Source organism: Trachymyrmex cornetzi, unplaced genomic scaffold (assembly GCF_001594075.2).
Source record: "Trachymyrmex cornetzi isolate Tcor2-1 unplaced genomic scaffold, Tcor1.1 scaffold61, whole genome shotgun sequence".
NCBI classification, from domain to species: domain Eukaryota; kingdom Metazoa; phylum Arthropoda; class Insecta; order Hymenoptera; family Formicidae; genus Trachymyrmex; species Trachymyrmex cornetzi.
In genome coordinates this window covers 1,253,487-1,275,580 of record NW_017299926.1, presented here as the reverse complement: position 1 = coordinate 1,275,580, position 22,094 = coordinate 1,253,487, and the positions used below count along the sequence as shown (strand labels likewise).

Below are 22,094 nucleotides of genomic sequence, written 5' to 3'. Positions count from 1 at the left end.
CCATACTTCGATTCGTAAGTCCGCAATGCCAAACTACACGTAAGAACGTTCAGTGATGCAGGAACTAGATATCATTAAAATATTCTTTCGTTAACTCTTCAATAAAATTCTCTCTGCTGAAATAATTTAATTTTTCATAACGAATTACTTGGTGAAGAAAGTCCTACTAGCAATGCTACTCTGATTCATCTTATGTCTTTGTCATCTGTTATAATTAACAACATTAAACATAACAACATTTAACACAATCCAAAACATTTCAATGCTATTCAAATAGCTGTCATCAGTTGCTTATGAATTACTATTATTCCAAAAATTGATCGGAAATATTCTATAGCGTGTAGCCGTAATCGAGACGCTAATGCGTAGCATTATAGAAGAGCTGTTGCAAATCCCTTTCGTAAAAGCTTTCACTTTGAACGTTAAAAAATTGAAACTATTTCACATAATTACACTCTGATCCCATGACACAATTGGCACTTACACTTTGAATTCAACAGCAGTTCCTACGTCACTGTAATCGATCTCACATGGTGTAGTAAAAGATCGTTCCACCGATCAAAAAAATTTTGCCACGACTCGCGCGATCCCGCGAGGCTCTGTTGTTTCGTAAGCTCGCGCGACCTCCGTTCCCCTTAACTTCACTTTTCTGTAATGAAGAAAAAAAACGGCGAAAGAAGAGAGAAAGAGACGCCGAGCATCACGCGGATCGACGATGGCGGGCGCCTCGTTTAGAGAGATCAATAAGTAGAATAAGAGGGATGTAGAGATTAGGGGTAGAGCCGCTTTTCGCTTCTCTCAGTTCTCTGTAGATTGGTAGATCGTTTGCATAAGTTACGCATACATAAGTATTTCTCGCTCATACACTTTCGTGTCGTTCTTATTATCACGGATATCTTTTTATTTTTTTTTACTTTAATGTGCTCGAGAGCATGGCATGCGAATTCCAGAAGAAAATAGCTAGATAATTTAGGCGTATCGGTGCTAACAGTATGTACATTATAGGTAATTACCCATCGTAGTTTGCGGCGGTTAATCGATTAATTACCTATAATGTCCGACGGCGACAGCGAGACAACACGCGGAGCGAAAATTAATTCGGGGTGTGGGAATATTGAGAAAGTGCCGTGACCGGGGGCGAAGATGAGAAAGACGGACAGCATGATAAAGTTTACGTGTAGGAGGCAACTTCCATGGTGTTACGAGATGGCGATAACATAATCCCCGATCATTTATATTCAGGTATATCGATGCCGTCGAGGTTGCCCGTCCGAGGGACATGAGTAGAAACCATGTGGTCAGTACGGAATACGCCGAGACGTTCCTACCCACGGAGATTTACAGGTAAAGGCGAGGAATTATGCGGCGTTGGATCGGAGAGACTAATTGTTAAAACGCGACATTATTTATCTTAAATAAAATATATCGTATGAGAAATTTCACAAAATAAATTTCTTTAATTGTGTCTTTTAATTATTATTATTATGAATTTATCACTTGAATACAGATAATTTATTATTAATTTAATTTTATTGAATGATGTAAACTACATTATATATGTATAAAATCTAGCAAACCTCAAAATTCGTATTTGTGTATTTACATAAATTGTAATTGTTGGAAGTATTTGATTCTTATTTATTTTGAAATAACATTGTTCTGTAAGTTATAACATAATTCTGTTATATTAATGTAATATAACGGAATGTGTTCATTAAATCGGAACGTTTCATATTAATATCCTAATTAATATGTTATAATATTATGATATATTATAATAATGTGTACATTACTGTAACAAAATCAGCATAACGGTTTTCATTCTTTATAGTTATTTTATGTTAAAATTGTTACCTTTTTGAAGTTGAATCCGTCAGTTTGTGCGACTATTTATTTAGATATATCATTCGAAAATATTTCGTATTTTGTGAAAATAAGTGATTGTTTGTCATAGGATTCCGGATGATGATGTGACTAGGACGGAAATCGCCGAAATGGAGACAGTTCTGTGATCGTAAGAGGATTGGCTTCAGTCGCCCAATCACGCAACACTGGAAGCGTATGGGACGAACAGAGAGGCCTCTGAAGACTCCAGAAACAATGCGATTTGAATAAAAAATCGCGTCCTGTTGCTCCTGCCTCGAACAACGAGCCCCACCCACATCAACCTTTCGTTCGGACGAAGACGCTGATCCGCTGATATCGATCCTCGGAAACTGTCGTCGCGCGCGCGGTGAAACAACGAGAGGAGGAACGTCGTCAGTGCCTATCAATGATTGAGAGTCAACCAGACCAAGAAGACACCAATCGAGGATATTTTGTGACTCAAAGAAGTGCATTTGTTACCGACACTCGCATTATACTCTTGAAAGATGCATCTTTTGAAACATTGGAAGGAATGCATTTGCATGACAATTTGCAACTTTGCGTTCACATAACAATAGTGATCGTTGTGTGAAAATGTTTCAAAAAATTACTGAATCTTTGTAACGCTCGGACGAATGCTCAATAATCGAGCAGGATTTCAGTCTCTCTACGAGAGATTTATTTTTAACAGCACGATCGACAGGCTACGTCGTCGACATTGAAGCTAACTGCTCCGTGTTCACGTAGGTGTGTGCAAAGATTTATTTCAAAATTTCAACCGGTGCCTAAAATCGTTTGGACATGGCTCATAATGTACTAGATGATCCATTAAGTATTCTGAAATATGATTAGTAATTTTTTAAAAACAAAGTAAAGCATTTAATTTTTTTTAGAATACTTTGAAATGTGACCATTTTATTTACGCAATTAGTTTCCATTGACTACTTTGTCATTTTTTAAATTAAATTCTCATACATTTTTATAATTACATATCAATTAATAATAAAAACTTCTATATAAATATTTATTAATGGAATTTTTGTGTACATATATATATAATATATATATTTTTTTATATATATATATATATATATATGTAAAATCAGAATTAATTAAAACATTACAATATCCATGATATTTTTATTAATCCTAATTTTTTATTAATTTTACATTTTTCCTTGATTCATATCTCAATACTTTGTTTACTTATTTTACTGTTATTTTTTAAAAAGAATAAAATTCTAATTTTTTTTTACTCGAGTCTAATATCGATTTTCAATCTTAATATTGATTTGTAATTTAATATTTTAATATTACCTTCAAATTGTAGTTATAATTTTAATTCATAATATATTATTTATAGGACAGTTCCATTATATAATATTGTGTATATGTATATCATTAATTTTTTAAACATATTATATAAATAGTAAATATATTTTATCCTTATTTAAAATTTTTTTTATTCATTGTCTGTTATTTATTTTGATATTTATATATTGATATATAATTATTTAATAAAATTGTCAGTGTAAGAGAAACGATTCGGAAAATTTCAATGATTATTGATAGCTGGAACCAAGATTACGGAAAAAAGGCACACATTTATTTAGGCATTAACAATGCAATAGATAAGTTATGAAATTCCTAAATCTTTTAAAAAGGACACATTCAACTTTGTACGAACTCATGCCAGTTTCCAAATAAATGTCATAGTGATACGTCGATACGAGCAATGTGACAAAATCCAAAGAAACTGAAGAATCTAATCGATATCTTGATGGAAAATGTCAATGTGTACCATACAAAATACTTGATATCTAAGCTTGTATGTCGGATAAAATTAGTGTGAATGAGTCCGTATAACTATGAAAAATATATAGTATGATACATATATATATTTAATATGGTCACATACACAACAATGAAATATTCTAAAGAAGAATCTATTCGAAGACGTAATATGCTCAAAAACAAGAAGTAATATATATAATTATGAGATAAAAATCGAACCATAATGCGCGCGTATCGCGGAGTGTCAGGACACATTACTTGAAAAAGAAAATATCGAAATAATTGATAACACAAATAAGGCAGCAGTGGTAGTTGAGTAAATCAAAAAGATCGTGAATAGAATTGCTGTTTACTATGCGGAATATTTTATATCTATGTATATTAATAAAACGTGCGAGCCTAAAATTGCGATTTATCGAATCTGCAGGAAAATGATCAGTTGATAACAATTCATTATTTCTATATGTTTCTCAGATATCTTTTAAAAACTATGCGTAAATTTTATAGATTTTTGTAGACTATGTAAGTTTTTAATATTGATATGATCTTAAAGAAAGAGAAAATGTCGCAATCTTCGACATAACGTCCTGACAATCCGCAATGGATGACGATTACTCAAAATAACAAATAAAACCCCTCGAACAAATTCGAGTTTCACGTGCGCATCGGATTCGAAAATTAAAATTGAAATTTTAATACTTATGTCGCTGTACATAATTGCATTGATTCGTATGAGCTTTAAAGTGCATTGCAGGTTACAATAGTGTCCCTTTTCAAAAAGATAAGCTTATTGATCATAATGATGTATTAAAAATATTTCGAAAAAGCTTTTTTTATTATCAATTTACAAAAAAAACGGAATTTGAATTTGTTTATTAAATTAAAATTAGATGTAACTATGTAAACAATATGTAAGAAATGTATTCTATTTAACTAAATATAAAAAATATTATGTTAAATTAAATACACAATCCTAATTTTTTAAATATAAAGTATAAAAAAAATTATAATAATCTTGACATAATTCTTTTCTTTAATCTTTACTAGCCAATTCTTAACTAGTTCTTTTTATTATATAAATAAAAATTTATATGGTAATTAAAATATATTGATTAAAAAATGCAAATTTATATATATAAACACATATTAATTCTAAAAATTAGACAATTCTTTGCTTTAAGTAAATTTACTTGCACTAGGCGCTTTTTACAAACGTTCAATACATCATTACACATCAATTTTGTAGAAATATACTTATTTTATATGAATTATAAATCCAAATATATTTTTTTACAATAAAATTTGTAACAATAAGTAAAAATATTATTAAATTAATATTTATTTTGATACTTTTATAGAAAATTATGCTTTCCAGACTTGCAATGCACGTTATAATGCGGAGGAAATGAAAATCAGAGCATATTTTGTAGGTAGATCTACGAAAGACTTCGAGATGCTCGCGATTAATTCCGCTTAATCCCATCCGTATTTGTAAAATCATTAACTATTCATAATTATTGTGCGATGTGCGTGCGTGGATGTTGGGACGCAAACTCTCGTCATCCGCGGAATATTTTAAGAAATACATTGCTATCAGAAGAAAACATGTTGTTACTGTTGTTGTTAAAGATAAAGGAAAATGTTATGTTGTTAAGTCAAGTGCGAGATATAATTATCTTCACAGAGTATTGGCGTGCCATATTCGAATATATTATGATAATAATGGAGCCGGCAGGGTCGCTCGAGTTTTTACGTGCTCGAACATTCACGTAATTGATGATCTTACACGTTCAGATATATTTGTACGTCCATTGAACATGTGTAAGAAAAACGTGTAGTTTAAAATCTTTGGAAAATTTTTTGTTTTTCGTAGAACTTCATTATACGTAAATATATATATATATATATATATATATTAAATTTGCTTTATTAAGCCATTCTACTTTTAATAATAACCTTTTAATTAATTTAACTTATTTAACTTGTTTATAATTTTACACACATATATACGAGTATATATATGTATATATAATTTATAATAACTTGATAATAATTTTTTATATTTTGGACATAATGGGAATACCTTATTAAATTTGTGAGAGAATTTATATACAAAACGGGTAAAGCATAGAAATACAAAAGATGTTCGAGCCGCTTATTAAAAATTGCAAATGTAAATACACGCGATTTGAATACTCCAAAGCCGATTACGCCAATACTGCCAGCTCCAAGCTATTATATACGCCATATGATCCTAATTAAACTTTTAAAATTAAGATCCTTGTATACATGAAATCTTTTTCACATGTGGGCTCTCATTCCTATACCAAAAGCTTTCGTGTAAGCGTGTGGAAAGGATCCAATCCTCTTATGGGTCTAAATAAGGTGTAAGACAAGGATTTTCGATCCTTGATTTCAGAGTGCATTTGTATGCGATTGCCCAAGCGAGAAAAATCTTCCACACGTGCGATTCCTTTCCGCTTTACGTCTCCGCTGTTATAAACCCCCACTGTGTGCACTCGTAAGCTTGCACCTCCCGATTATGTTAATCTACTCGAGCGACCGTTCTCCACGAATGCAAAGTGCCCCTACTGCATTTCTCGTTATACGGTGTGCGCACTCGCAATCTACCTACGCGGTATCGCTCGAACTTGTAAACTATTTGCTATGCGGCGAAGAAAAAGCTTTTCAGATATGTTTACGTCAACATTAGTCTTCTTAATCGAATGGAGAATCAAGCATTATCAAACGGCACGGTTATTTACGTCGGCGCAACGATTAGTGGCCCATTAACTTAGTTAGCTAATAAGATTGATAGAATGAAATAATCATAAACTTTGATTTATCGATTAATCGTTATTAAACGCTAATGGAAAATGTGAGAATTGATGTGAATGTGAAAATTAATCCTGCGGGGAGGAATTGTAACACATGTTCCTTGTCGCTGTTTTCAATATCGCTCAGAGCGCAATTAACTTGAGCGTGTATGAAGCGTCTTGAAACTGTAAACGTTGCGGACGTTGCGATTTAATTGATTAATTTTATATGTGAATATATATACATATATATCGTGGGCCTTTATATCGAATGTGATGTTAAAGCAGTCACTATTGATCATGGAGCGACGTTCTCCAGACACTGCCTAACTTTGAGCTGGTTTTTATCTACGGCGAAGTGACACGGTGATGCAGCCTGTGAATTGCGAAAGAAATTCAAGTCGACTACAGAATGATATAAATCACTTTACATTTATCAGGCGTTTCGTTTTTTACTCCATCTCGTAGGTTTTATAATCGAAGTGTAGTGAATAACACCTCCGTGCAAAAGTTTGTTTCTTGCGAGACTCAACCTTATGAGAATGGAAGAATCAACGAGTATGAAAGTGTTATAAACAGAAATTAGATTGCATTGGCGAAAGTAACATTGCACAACGGCAAAAAAGATAAAGTTTGCGATATTACTTAACATTCAAATTGTGGAAGCGCAAATTCACAAATTGACTGCGATTTTAACAATAGTCAATATTTATGAAGATTTATTTTCACCGCTGAGGATGATTCCAAAATGTAACCGAAACGTTCAGAAATACTGTATTATAATTGATCACATTATATGGATATTTAATTAATAATACTATTGAAATTTGTACGCATTAATTACCGCGTTGACTCTTAATTGTCTGTGCATTTTTTCTTATTAATTTTATTGTTTTATTTACTCTTATAAACTTTAATGTCGCAGTTTACAGGATTCCTATTCCTTATAAATTAGTTCGTTTTACATTTTTTTTATTTACACTTAATAATTTCAACAATATTTTTTATTAATAAGATGCAATATGATCGCTAATACAATTTAAGCTCTCGTTATCGATATTGCGGCGTCAGTACATACAAACTTAAGCCATACTTAAACGATCATTATATTGTAAAAATTTTCAAGCTAAAATTTCTTTGGCGATACTCGTATTTAATTCACAAAACTAAAGCCAATCAAGAATGAAATATTCTAATTCTCTTACTTACATAATTCAAATTATTGCGAAATTCAATTACAATGTAGGTAACAAGGACAGTGCTTGTAACAACGTGAAATCTGTTACAACGATTCGTCAATCAATGAGATTGCGAAGCCCCCTCAAAATATCACTGTGCGCACACACACGAAATAGCGGCCTTAATAATTTCCAGTATGGTAGTCGCTGCGAAGTTCTCGTATTCGTAACTATTAGACGTACATTGAATTTTACCAAACCGTGAGTACATGATCTACTTCTTTTCATGATCTCTATCAGACTCACATCCCTCGCCTTTTAAACTTTCTATTGCTAGCCGAAACTCTTTCGATCATGATTCACAACGTGAATTATTTAAATAAGAATATTTTATTACATCAAAACTAATCGCCTAAAATTTTATGCTCTCAATTGCCCGTTATTCTATTTATTTAATTTAATTAATTCTCGAAAGCTCGATTTTATTCTTTATTGTTTAAAATTTTATGTTTAAATAAATACTTTATAATTTTTAGAAATTTGTACACAATAAATGAAATTGTACTAGTAATTCTGATTAATTAATTGTTTAATCAAAATTGTACAACGTTAATCTATAAAAGATAAAAGAGAAATTATGTACATTTTTATAGCAATTTGGTACCTCTCGCGAAAAAATTAATGATTCATTAATCAAATTTTTGAAAAATATGAATTATCTGTATAAAAGAGATTATATAATAGAGACATGCATGCACGTGTAAAAATATTAAGAGAAATCTTTTAGTAGAAAATTATAAACTTACGTTGCATTGCGCTAGGATCGATACAACGAATGAAAAACGCCACTTTTTAGCGACTTATGGTCCAAAAAATTATTCTATTTCAAAGATAATCAACTTACATGATTAAAGCATTTTTTTAAACACGATTGATTTTGTTATATGTTTTTAATTAAAAAATTTCGTAAATTTTGTTTAATTAAATTTATGTATAAATCAAATAAATTAGAAGTGTAAATTGGGGAAGATATTTTTATCAATACATTGCGCTCTCGGACAGAGTACCCGCGCGAATCAACGAAAACTTTAGTTATTTATATCGTCCCGTGATACAATGTTCGATTGTTGCATCGAAATGGTTGCGGCTACCTCAGATTATCATTAAAAAATTCTAACCCTAGACTAGATATGGAATCACCAAAGGCGTCGCACCCAAGCGTGAAGGGGCGCGCTGTTTTGTGCCGAAAAGATTGCTGTGACATCACAGTTAGAGGTATCATATGAGTATGTGCGTATCAAAGATATATGAACTCGTGTGTTATATAATGTACTCGTCGATGTACTTGTACATAAAGGGAGGTCTTCTCCGCTCGATGAATCCTCTCGTCCTCGCTTTCCGTCTTCGTTATTGAGGACTAAGGTTAGCAAACAGAAAATCCTTTAGGATTAGCCCTTTAGGCAAGCCCTTTACAGCAAGCGCGGCTTGGAAATGAAACCTCGCGATCGGGACCCTTACGGTAATAATAAGGGTCCCTGTTCCCTCTTTTTCCGACTCTTCTTCCGTCTGTCTCTCTTGGGATCTAGGATATTGTATTCGTGTTTCTAGCCCAAGGGGGAGCATAAGCAAAAGGACCTATACGATGTCGTGAAGTGAAACTCCTGTCCGTACGGAACGACAGCGTTCGAGAGTTCCGCGGCGAGAGTAAGGGTGAAACTCAAACAGGACGAGAGTAAGGGTGAAACTCAAACGGGGTTGCTCTGCGAACTTCGAGCAACTGTACTTATTTGTTTGTAATGTGCATGTGTTTGGCGGAACGCGCGAACATTAAGGGCTTATAAGGAACATACGTGGCACGTGATTGTATGTTGTTTCCAATAAAATTGTTGTTTTGTATATTGCTAGTACTAATTTTTTTTATAAGGCATTGCGATTCTCCTTCATATTTTCTTTCTTCTCTCTATATATCGTTATCTGATAATATAAAATGGAAGTAACACAAAGTATATCAAAAATTATTAAGTTATATATAAAAAAGGAATTCTTTTAAATATATCAGAAGATGCGATAGCGGCTCCTGTTAAGTATATTTTTTTTGTAGTACATAATATACCATGTTTATGAAAGAGACGCTACAGTGTATCCTTAAACAAAAATCAATACGAAGATCAATACTAGTGTCTTGTATGCATACCTAACGTACACCCGGGTAGAATTTTGTCGGGGCGTGCCCCAAGTCCGTATAGGGCCTAAACAGGCATGCCCTAAAATAGACCTGACAACGTTGGGCCCAGATAGGCGTGCCCTAAAATAGGTCAGCCATCGTTGGGTTTAGAAAGGGCAGAAAAAGGAAAATTCTAGATAGAATTTCCTAAACAGGCTCTGAATAGGCACTGACGTGAGTTCCCCTAACAAGGCCTGCCATCGTTGAGTCTACATATAAACAAGCAAGAGAAATTGTGAAAATAAAAATCATAAACAGGTACAAAATAGGCATAGATGTGGCGGTCTGAAACATACACAATCCAGTCAGAGTTTAGTTTAATCAATTCCTGAAATAGTTAATATAAAATCTTAAAGTGTTTTAGTTTGAAGTCTGAAGTAAAATTCACTATAATAAGTTTAAAGTAAAATCAATATAACTATGATTTTGGTTCTCAAAAATAGTATTTAAGTAGAAAATTTTGCACAAACAGGCTACAATTAAGTTTGCATTTTAATTTTGTTATAAAGATGTTATTTTGAAATTATACAAATAAATCACACACAATTGAAGGAACGATAATTTTAAACTGTTAGTGGCAACAATTATTTAAGGACTTTCCTTCAAAAATCACTTTTCTTGAAATTTCCTCGAAATTTCCCCTTGATGCTCAGTCAGTTAAATTACTTCACGGAGGTAACACGCGGTTAGGAGCAGAAACGCGTTGGATGAGTATGACTGCATAAGAGAACGTCTATTATCTTAAGATATGTATTTTTATATGTCACTATACATATTTTTTTAATAGATAAGGTAAGTATTTTAGCGTTACAAAATTTTATGTTATTTTAAATAAAAAATATGAAAATGGATAAAAATAAGAAGGAAAAAAGGGGAAACAAAGTTTCGAAATAAATATGTTACGAATTTTTTAATTTACGTTATTATGTGTGAAGTAAAAAAAAGGGCATAATACAAATATAGGTACATAACCCGTACCGTATCAATACGGCGTACCATTATCGACAGGAGAGAGACTGTGGAGACCTCTAGTTGAAGACGATATACATGATAACTGGTACTGCGAAAGTACAGCGTATTATTGCCTAACCTGAAAATAGGTTGTTATAACATTAAAATTAAATATTAGACAGTAACTGACTGGATGTTCAGTTGAGAACTGCATAAATTTCTATCAGAACCATATATTGAACAGATATATCATAGCTATATATCCACGATTATACAAGTGCAGTTCGTGGATCATCGAAGTGCAGCGGTTTCCAAACGATTTCAGAAGTCACGCATTAATTTCAGAAGTCACGCATTATAGTAAATGGCGGTATACAATCGGATGGGTGACGGCTTCGAAGTACTATGAAATTAGTTCCCGAATTCAGGGAAAATCTTTTTTTTTTTCATCATAATTTTATGATGTGTACTCTGGAATAAGATATTAATCAATAATAATACTCATTTTAGCAATAAAACTATAAAATTAATTAATTTTAGTAACATGCGTACCTAAGGCGTACATTATCGATACGGTGTACCAAAAGTACGGTGTACCGGTACTGTACCCTTTAGGTACGCACGTACCTGACAGGTACGGTATCGGCACGCATAGTACGCCGTACGCTCACCGTACTAATACCATGGAGGTATTTTGCTCTCTGGGTTGGCTTCAAATTATTATCAGTAGTAGAAATTGTAGATATGTTTCTCGGTACATCGATCGTCGATAAAGACAAGAATATACAACAAGACTTTACGTTTACTGATTTTGCAGACATTTAGCAATCAAGTAGTAACGCGATTGCTGATAATAATTGAGATAATTAAATACACTATGGAACATTTTATATTTATTGTTCTAAGATATTGCTTTTAATAGATATTAATTTTAATAGGTAATTATATCAAATTTTCCTAAAATATTTATTTTTATAAACGTTGTAAGTTTTTTGATAAAATAGATTTCTATTTAAACTATGAATGATATGTTTAATTAATTTAGTACAGAAGATATATATTTAACCAATATATGTATATAATATTGTAAATAGATTTAAAAAAATAATGTTAAATAGATTAGAAGAATAAATTGCAAAAAAATTATCATATTTTTTATTAATCCATGTTATGTAGCTGTATTTACCCTATATATCTTTTCCGTATTTAATTCAAACATCGGCAAATTAAATTTATTGAAAGAGTAATGTATAAAACATTTTTTTAATAATGTAGATATTGTGATGATAGACTGATCGCAATTTACACAACCAATTTACGTAAAATAAAAATCAGAAATACTTTAATCGCGTAAATCTAGATTACTCCGTAATTTATGTTAGATTTGGAAATAATGTTAGAGCACATTCTTTCCTCAATTGCGAATCCATTCCACAATCGTAACGTAAAAGTGAAATTGCGAGAAGATCGTGCAACAGTCATTCGATAAATATCTGAAAACTTGGACTGGTACAGTGGCCGCATGTTAAAGATTTCGCACGTATCGCATTACGACAGATCCGCGTCATAAAGAACGAGAGCGGCCCTGTTGTTGCATTGAATGCGTTGTTGCACACTGTTTATGGCCCTCCCGCGGAACCCCGTCGCTTTTCTAGTGAATCTGCATTTATTGCCGTCTAAATAAAGTGCCGCAGCATAAATTGCTTGTTATAGTGGACGGTCCAGTGGCATAATAAAATTTAATATATACCTAAAGTGTGCATAACACGCTTGGCTTCTTTTTATCTGTTTTATCATACATATCTGCACAAAATGGTCGAACGAGAATTGAAATGGAAATCATTAGCCGGCGAATTCACACAGCCTATGTAAATAAGATTATTAAAAATACGAAAAATATTTATGCGATGCGCTAACGATTATCCTGTGCTATATGAATGTATTAAGCGTGTTCTAACCTTCGCGTAAAAGAAATGAAAAGAAAAGGAAGTTATTGAAAATTCATTTTGCGTTGTCGCGATAATTATAAAGTTAAAAATTCATTATTATTGGTATAAATTGTCTCTTTAATTTATTTTGGCTTATCTACTATAATACGTATTCTTTTGTAGGTAGAATAATAAATGTTTATATACAGCCTAGGTTGTATTAATTAATTAATATTACATTAATTGTAATGTATATAATGCATTATGATGCCTATAGCACTGTAATTTTACCATAAAAAGTTGCAGTTGCGAATTTACAGTGACATCTATTTCACTCGTTTATATAACAATATTTTATGTAACATTATACTGTGTATTTCAACAATGCTCTCATTAATCTTTATCAACCCTCCTCTTTCATATCCCCCAAACTCAATAACCCTTTCAACCACTTCTATTTTTTCTCCCTTCGAATCGTTCTCATTCTCTGGAGAATACTGTTATTTCCTTTGGCGAAAAATCGACAGAGCTACTAATTGCTTCTGTCAATCTAGATAAGAAAGTGGAGTGCTCAAATGGCAGTAGGACTCCGTCAGAAACACAACTCGTCGGCCGAAAAGATTGCGTGGCGATAGAACATCACCTGTAATTTCCATTAAAGCAACTCCAATTCTCTCTCTCTCTCTCTCTCTCTCTCTCTCTCTCTCTCTCTGTTAGTAAATTAAAAGTATTAATAATATTTTCTTCCTTTTTTTTTTAGTTATTTGCAGTCAAGCCGAGATTAATCCTGAACATATACATACTACAGCATAAATTCTGAAAGTTTTTTATATTGATTTATTGACTTGTAAATATGACATAACAGAGATATATGTATACCTAGCATTGTAAAATAATTTCTTTTAATATTTGATATTTCTATTTATACAATCTAATAAATCTTCATTCTATATAAAGGAGATTAGGAAAAAATAATAAAGCCAACTAAATATTTTAAATAAAATGTACTCAATAAATCTCTATAACTAAAAAGTAAGAATTATTATTATTAGTTTAATGCAAAAGTTAAACAGAATACAAAATAAGTTAGAAAAGTTGTATAATAATTAGATTGTACCCATTAATTATTAAAATAATTAAAATAATTATTATTTATCCGTTTTAATTTGATATATAACGAGTAATAATAAAGAAATGTAAATCATATACTTTCTGTTCCGAAAATGTAACAGTAATATATTTATCGTTGAATTTATCAGAAAATGTGATAAACGAATTAATTAATTAACGGAACGCATCATTACACACACAATTCAGCACCAGATTTCAAGAATTAAATTAATATAAAAATACAGAAATGATGTAAATGTATATAAATGTAGTATATTTTAATAAATCAGAAAATCAAAGAATAATTTTGATTTTATTATTTAGCGCTAAATAATGGCATGTACAACACCATTCTCTGTAACGGCGAATACATAGAATACATAGAGTACAACGACGAACCCTCGTTTCATTTACCATGAAGGCTAACTATTGTCCAAACGAGATCTATCACGATGCTCATTTATACTACGACCTAATTAACGCAGATCGTGACCGTTATGACGCTGAACGAGCTATATTTTCATTCAACAACGCATGCAGGCATCGTTGCTAATTATAACAGTAAAATTGGAGATTCAAGCGCACCACGCTAAAAAAGAGTGTAAGGAGTAGAATATCAGATTTTTTAATTATAGGATTTGAAATTTAAATTCCTTTTTTAAATTATGTCGAAAAGCTTAAAATGCAGACATGACAAGAACACTATTATTTTTAATATCCAAAAATTCAGAAAGGTCGCAAATAAAATCTCAAAGACATAAAGGTAATTCTCGAATTTATCGATATTTATGATTTGAAAAATTTAAATTTTTACAAATGTATTACTACATACAAATTAAAGATTTTTTATTTTATCTATAATAGAATTTTAAATGACACGAAAGATTATAAAAATGAATAAATGAACAAATCCAAAACTTAATAATACTTTCTTATTTTTATTAATGATTAAAATTATCGAATCAATAACAGTTACGGTTGCTCCTGGTAAAATATTTTACTGAAATTGACTCAATTGATAATGTCAGTAACTAAACAACTGCACTTCTTAATATCAAACATTATAGCATCACGAAAGAATCTTTTGGTTAATTCTTACTACTAACAATATTACTTGTAGCAATCATTATCTAGTGTGCGGCGTAAATATATACAGTTTACATATGTATATATGTATGTATATACATGCATATTATGTACGATGTTCGCATAATATGTTAAGATATACAAAACTAAAATATGGTAATGTTAGCACACATTCGAAATTAGTAAATGTCGACAATAATTCATTCGACTTAATTAACTATTTCGTATGTAACATCGATAAATTAGGTCAATCGTTCCTTCAATAGCTAAAAAATTGTCTAATTTGATTTAATAATAAAAATATACTTGCAAGATATACTTGCATAATAAAGATACACATGCGTCAAAATAATTCATTGTGCATGCACTGGCTATTTTAATAATTACAAATGTTTAAATTTCTATCTGAAGACACGGTAGTGTCTCGGTAATACATACATCAATCTACGTTTCATTAGAGAATTACTTGATCAAGATATGATATCACCATGCGTCAGAAACTTTCAAATTCGCCATAATCGAAGAATTGAGAGGCAATCATTATGGCATAAATAAGCCATTTTACGACAATCTGATATTGTATAATAATGAATTAATACAAATATAGGAATAATTTACGACAATGTTAACATATGGATATTTAATATTGCCTTTCTCATAATTTTTTTATATCGAATTAACAAATAAATAGCAATATCTGTAACATAGGGAAATATTCGTCAATCGATATTTCGATTGCGCGTAAATAAAAATTTCACGCGTCGTCTTGTAAGATTTCACGCAGTAACTTATAAGATCATCTCTAATAAGCTGAGGTAAAACTAGATTTTTAAAAAGATATAAACAATAAAAAATATGTAAAATGTATCGATGATTATACGTATCTAAAGATTTATATATAAAAAAATGTATATGTATATACTTAAAATATAAACATATAAAAAATTTCTGTAGTTTATGCTTCCTCTTTTTAAGAATAAAAATGTTAATTTTTATTCTATTGCTGTTTAAATTTAAAACAAGACTTTTTAAATACGTAAAATCTTAAATATATTGCATAATTTAATGTCAAGCATTCTATGTGGAACTGCCTCTGCACAAAAAGCAAATAAATTGTTTTTATCATTCGACATTGCGGATTTAACCAACGCTCGGTATGTCGCCTGGTGATTCTTTTACGAAAAGAACTGACTGAATTAGTTGTCGTTTTGAGTACACACTCGTGAATTCTGGACGTGTAAAACGTAACAACGGTAGCGACTGGCTAATCACGCATCGTTTTCAGTCCGAGTGCACATGTCACGTCAAGTCTCTCTACCTTGCTAAGTCCACTGAAACGAATGGACGACCAATGAGAATGTCACACACAGTTTCCTCGAGGATCACTTTGTTGACATGCCATAAACTGATATTTGCATACGAATATTTTCGTGCGTTTAGTCCCTTCTTTCAGCCTTTCTCGCAAATTGATCACTGCACTTCACAGACGAAGAAAGTCTCGAAGCTGCAAGGACTGTCATTCCATTTGAGCCCTTTGCCATCTCTGTTCCAGAGCTCCAGGCAATGTTCTTCTTCGCCGTTCTCGTATCTGAAAGAAAATGAGAAGATTAAATGAAATCCGTATTATTTTAAGCAACAAAATGGATAAGGAAGTAAGTTATATAATAACGTATTTGATATCAACCTTAAAAAATCAAAATTACATCTCCTTATATATTTATTTTTAAAAGTTTGGAAATTTGTAATGTATATAAAGTATTGTAAGACATAATCACTATAGCTTTAATAATTTTGAAAATATAACTAACATACATTACAGAAATTGATTGAAATATCTGTTATTATTTTTTTTTCTTTTTGAAGGTGTTATAATTGTGTTTTCAAAGAATATTATGTAAATATATTATAATTACGCAAATAAAGTACTAAACTTTCTTTTGAAATCACCGAAATCACAGAAATTAAGTTTCTTTTGCCATTAAAGACTCCATGAGAACACCTTTCACCAGAAACGAGTTTTAATATCTAAATAACTGATTTATGCCAATCATATCGCAATAGTAGGACGGAATTTCCGCGATCAATATCAGAAAGAATGTAAATTATTTGCGATCGTAAAGCACCCTTACCGGAAATTATTTGGTTCGCCGACGTTCCAATTCTCGAACGTGATCGGCCTACCATTAGCCATCCAGAAAAAAGTTCCCTCCTCGGCCTGATCGGTGCCAGAAGTCCAAAAATGCTCGTGACCGAGACCGAAATCCTTGATATGCTTCTCAAGTCTATCGTTCTCCTCTTGTGAGGCTATACTCGCCAGATGCATCCCGTGATAACGACAGTATTGCGAGGCTCTGTACCAGTTTGCCTGCAATGCAAAGAAGGGATGGTAATACTTTACTCTAACGTTTTTTTTTTTTGCAAACGTCATTAATTGTACAAGATATTTTGCATAAAGTATATGCAAAATAAAATGTATTAAAAATGATGTAATAATTTGTTGTTATTATTTGCTACAAATATCGATGTACATTAAATTTGTGATAAAATATCTACTATACGCCTAGTGGCTAGTACTATATACAAATAATTTATAAATATAATTTATAAATCATTTATGATGCTAAATAACGGATTAATTCATAAATGACAATTATGTAAAAAGGAATACTGTGAGAGATAAATGTGACCTAAAGCAATGACCTAAATTATTATGTATTAAACATCACAATAATTATGACAAAAGAGCAACATTTGAACTGTTGGTAAATTATGTGTAATCAAATTATGATAGAGATAAGCTGTCATTAACATTTATATTTAACATTCGTGATCGTCATTGATTATAGCAGATTGGTCGGTATTAATAATTAACAGCATACAGATTGTAGGAGCACATTAATATTCACACTAAAGTTATATAATCACCATTCTGGTATCGATTTCGACAGATTATATTCGAGAACCTGTTTGGAATATTACTAACATATTACTAACGATAATATTTAATGTATCAATAATACATACTATTGCATAAAAAAATACGAAAAAAAATAGAATGAATTTTTCTCATGAATAATCAAAACTGCTAATATTGCGGTATAATTCAATCATTAAATGCAAAGACTTTTGTTTGTTAATTCTTAAGATAAACCAGATTATACTAAAAATTCTGAATATAAGGAAAAAGAATGCTAATAATGTTTTTAATGAACTTTGTTAAAAATTATGATAGAAATATTACTGTGAAGAGAAAAAAAATCAGTCTTCCTCAATGAATTAAAATTTTCAGTAACAGACAAGAATATTCCAAACTTTTTTAAATGTCCTGAATTAAAAATTGATCTTCCATCGTTTTCCAAAACAATCACGTACATATATGTATATCTTATGTTTAGCTAAGTTTAGCATAGATATTTTCAATATAACCTCCACATCGCAATATTTTATGCGCTTGAAACCTGATGAACGTTGAACGTACGAATTTGTACTTCGACATTTCAATATTACTCAACGTATCGGCTGTGTGACTTCGATTCGGTTATTCGCACTACATTATGTGATTTTTATGACCGTGGTACATTGCAGAAGCACGAACAACTCTGACTTCATTGGCAGTTCTTTACGATCGTTACGAATTCCCTCGTGGTGTTTCGTCGCATCGCTGCGACCATTTAAGTGCAAAAGTGGTCTCGGCTATCACACATCGTATACGTGCCATCTCCATATTTACAGCATCCTTAATAATGCAACATATTATACAACACAATACAACGCATTCTTCTTTGCAATAACAAATAATCACAAAATCAAACTGTGATAGGAAATCACAGAACGTAGTGCGTCTATGAGGTTCTATTTGTGGTCCACAAAATTTCTTATCGGCATAATTAGAATGCATAAGACACGTTTATTGAGAGACTGGGTTATCCACTTGGAATTCTTGAGAACGACAACGCGACTATTATGAAACATACATATATATAGCAGCTATACTTCTGCAAAATATATATGGGGTGCAACTTTTGGTGCGTCTTGTATATTTTGATAATTCGCCAAGTTGTTAAGTTAGATTAACATAATTTTTAATTCAAAATTTCGCAATAATAGTATTACGATAATAAATTCAAACTTATCGGATGCGACATGCAAATATTTGTTTCATTATTACTTTTTATCATTAAAGAATTTTTTAAATATGCATTTCATAAATATTATAGTATATATTAAAGTAAAGAAAATTTATTATAAAAATCGCACAAATCTAAGCATATATTGCTTTTACATACGCAGAGTATTTAAGAAAAGTGAAAGATTATCGCAACTTAGAGAGAATTTTGCATATTCTACTTGTTCCGTAGAACTTAATGAATCTTTTCGGATCTTAAACGCTACGCTAATTAAAGTTTGTTCAAATTAACATCGCCGGTAATTAACACCGCTGGTAGCTAATGCTTATGTAAATTATTTGTCTTAACTGCAAAGTGATCTCCATGTTAATGTAATAGACACTAAATTCAGAATTAATATATGAGTACATATAAATTAAATTTTAATTAATAATTTTAATTAGTGTTTAATGACTAATGAAGAAATTAAAAACTATAAGATAATTCTAAAAAAAAATGTTTTTAATTCTTTTTAAAAAAAAAATGAATCCTAATGTTTATAAGACTCATTTTTTAATTTTTATTTTACCATCATAATTATGACATACTTTGGGTCCGCTATAAATTTTTTATATTATCTTTATTTATTCTTACAACATTATTACTGCAATAATTTTTTTTTAGCAATCCATTTTATTATTATTATTTGTTGTTCCAATATCTGCGTGTATGGCATATATATCGTATACATCTTTCACTTACACATTTAGCTCTTTATAAAAAATGTATTCAAGAGCATGATAAATATTGACTTTCACTCCGTCAATGTCAACGCTACCGAATTTCATCGCTGTTCTCTCGTTGCTCTTTCGCCGATCCGTCTGGCGTGTACGATGGGGCAAGGTGGAACGCGAAGGACGCGAAAAATCGAGTGTAACCTGCTGGGAATGCAAATAAAGCGCAATAAATAGAGCGCCGTCGCGATTGCACGGGAGCGGCCCGACACGGCGGAGTTGCATTACCGCTGCATTCCCTTTCCGCTCGAATCTCGCAGCGTATACGCTCTCCTGCGCCGCCACGAAACGTCGGCACGAACTCGTCGTTACTCGTGCACGATGGTTTCGCTTAAGCTCGGTCTATCCTCCCTAAACGAAACAGCAATCGTACGTGACGATCAGTGGCACGCTATTGGCTTTTCGGTTCCGAATACTGTTTCAGGACATACCGCGTAACGAAAGAAAATAAAGATTAAAGAGAAAGTAATTAAAAAGTAGAAACATTTGTCTTCTCTAAATGGGCACACATTTGTTTTTTTTCAGGCAATAAAAAACAAGGAAAATTGGGGACTGATATTAAGCTAGTGTAAAAGTAATAATTATATGATTATATTAAATATATAGATTGCACAAAAGTTAACAGCGTTTATTGAACGTTCTCGTTTATTAAATAAAGGTGATCTTATATATGGTCAATAATAGTGTCAGTATTAACAAATATTGACAATATTATTGATGCGCGGTTAATATTGATGGATTGACGTAGAATACTGACGACGATCTGGATTTTGATTCTCGAGTATCGGTATCGCTTTATTAGGATTCATGTCACAGTATGTCACAATAGATATCGTATACGTAAAACTAAAGTGAAATATATTGTCAATAATACCGTGTAAGGTTATGGAAATACTAAAAATATTGATGTGTACTGTCAGTATTACTAATTCAATATTATTGACCGTATAGGGTCACCTTAAGAGTCTAAGAGTCACTATTACAATATACTTTTAAAAAATAGTAGAACCACTTTTTAACAATTAATCTAATTTTCTGTGCTTCTATGATTTTGACTACGTTTTTTTTTTAATGGTAAGTACTGCACAATGAACTTTATTTCTAATTCCTTATTATAAAAACAGAAGACGTTAATAAATGTGAAATCTTTTATCATTTAAAATCGTTTGGGATTCAAAAATTATGTGGAGATATCAACATATAGAATCACAAATAAATATAGAATTCCTTTAATGAATGACCCGTTTATAATTCAGTAGGATCGATACACTTTAGTCCATCAAAGACATGCATAAAGGATACTTATCTCGCCACAAGTCAAACAGATGGATTAATTGGAGCAGCAAGAGAACAAGTGGCATGTTTGCAATCTAGAACTTGACTTTCACCCCCAACCGTTTCCTTTCCTAACTTAAATAAGTTCTTCACTGAAGAGAGAGGCAAACATTCTCTGTCATCAGAAGAACCACAAAATTTAGTGGAAAAGTCGGTCATTGCCCGGCAACGAACAAAGTTGTTTTGCAAGGTCTCGATTAATGGAGCACCGTCCATTATTTGCTTGCGAAACAAAGAGGACTCGTCTTTGGTGATCCGATTAAAAGAGAGGATCAAGAGAGAAGGAGCGAATTTCCACTTCTTTCCTCTTCACGCTTTTGTTGCGAAAAGCCCGATTAAACGAACGCCTTTACGTCACTACCATCCATCTCTAGCGAGGTCGCTCCGACCGGATCCGCAGCAGCGATGGAATTACGAAATCCGTGTTAATAGCACGTGAGTCAATAAAAGCGCCTAGGCTATCCGGGAAGCCGTAATAAGGGCGTCTCTAATCGATACGATTGTGTTCGCGTGCGGACACGCGTTTACACACGTCAGAACCAGGAATGACGCTCTCGAAAGACCCGCATGGGATCAGCACTACCTGCGAAATCCTCGAGACAGAAGATATGCTTTCAACTTCAAACTGTCACAAATTTCATAAAAGAATCTATAATTTTATTTTGACGAATTTATCGTAGAAAATAATTCTCTCTCTCTCGTATTTTATATTTATATAAATAATTAATTGAAATGGATACATGCAATATGTTATTTCTTTCTCTCTTGTATCGATATCGTTTAACACTTGTAATTAAAACAAACAAGAACTTTGCGTTAAATACCAGATGAGATTTTAATAAGAAAACATCACTATTATTTAAACATATCGATATATGTGTAACTAGAAAATTTCGATTTTTTGCT

The 22,094-nt window shown here is 31.7% G+C and overlaps 2 protein-coding genes across 3 annotated transcripts in view; one reads left to right on the top strand and one right to left on the bottom strand.

Moving 5' to 3' along the window:
• Nucleotides 1-2,664, top strand: part of Nmdar2 (glutamate ionotropic receptor NMDA type subunit 2) — a 230,839-nt gene extending 228,175 nt beyond the window's left edge. The window contains exons 17-18 of the mRNA XM_018516190.1: nucleotides 1,243-1,344; nucleotides 1,955-2,664. Coding sequence (XP_018371692.1) covers nucleotides 1,243-1,344; nucleotides 1,955-2,012 — 160 coding nt within the window. The 3' untranslated portion in view covers nucleotides 2,013-2,664. The remainder of the gene's footprint in view (nucleotides 1-1,242; nucleotides 1,345-1,954) is intronic.
• A 13,347-nt stretch (nucleotides 2,665-16,011) lies between these two features.
• Nucleotides 16,012-22,094, bottom strand: part of LOC108766740 (C-type lectin 37Db) — a 48,161-nt gene continuing 42,078 nt past the window's right edge. For both annotated transcript variants that reach the window (XM_018516239.1, XM_018516241.1), the window contains 2 exons: nucleotides 17,083-17,318; nucleotides 16,012-16,541 (listed from right to left, as the gene is read on the bottom strand). In XM_018516239.1, the coding sequence (XP_018371741.1) occupies nucleotides 16,424-16,541; nucleotides 17,083-17,318 (354 nt within the window). In that variant the 3' untranslated portion in view covers nucleotides 16,012-16,423. The remainder of the gene's footprint in view (nucleotides 16,542-17,082; nucleotides 17,319-22,094) is intronic.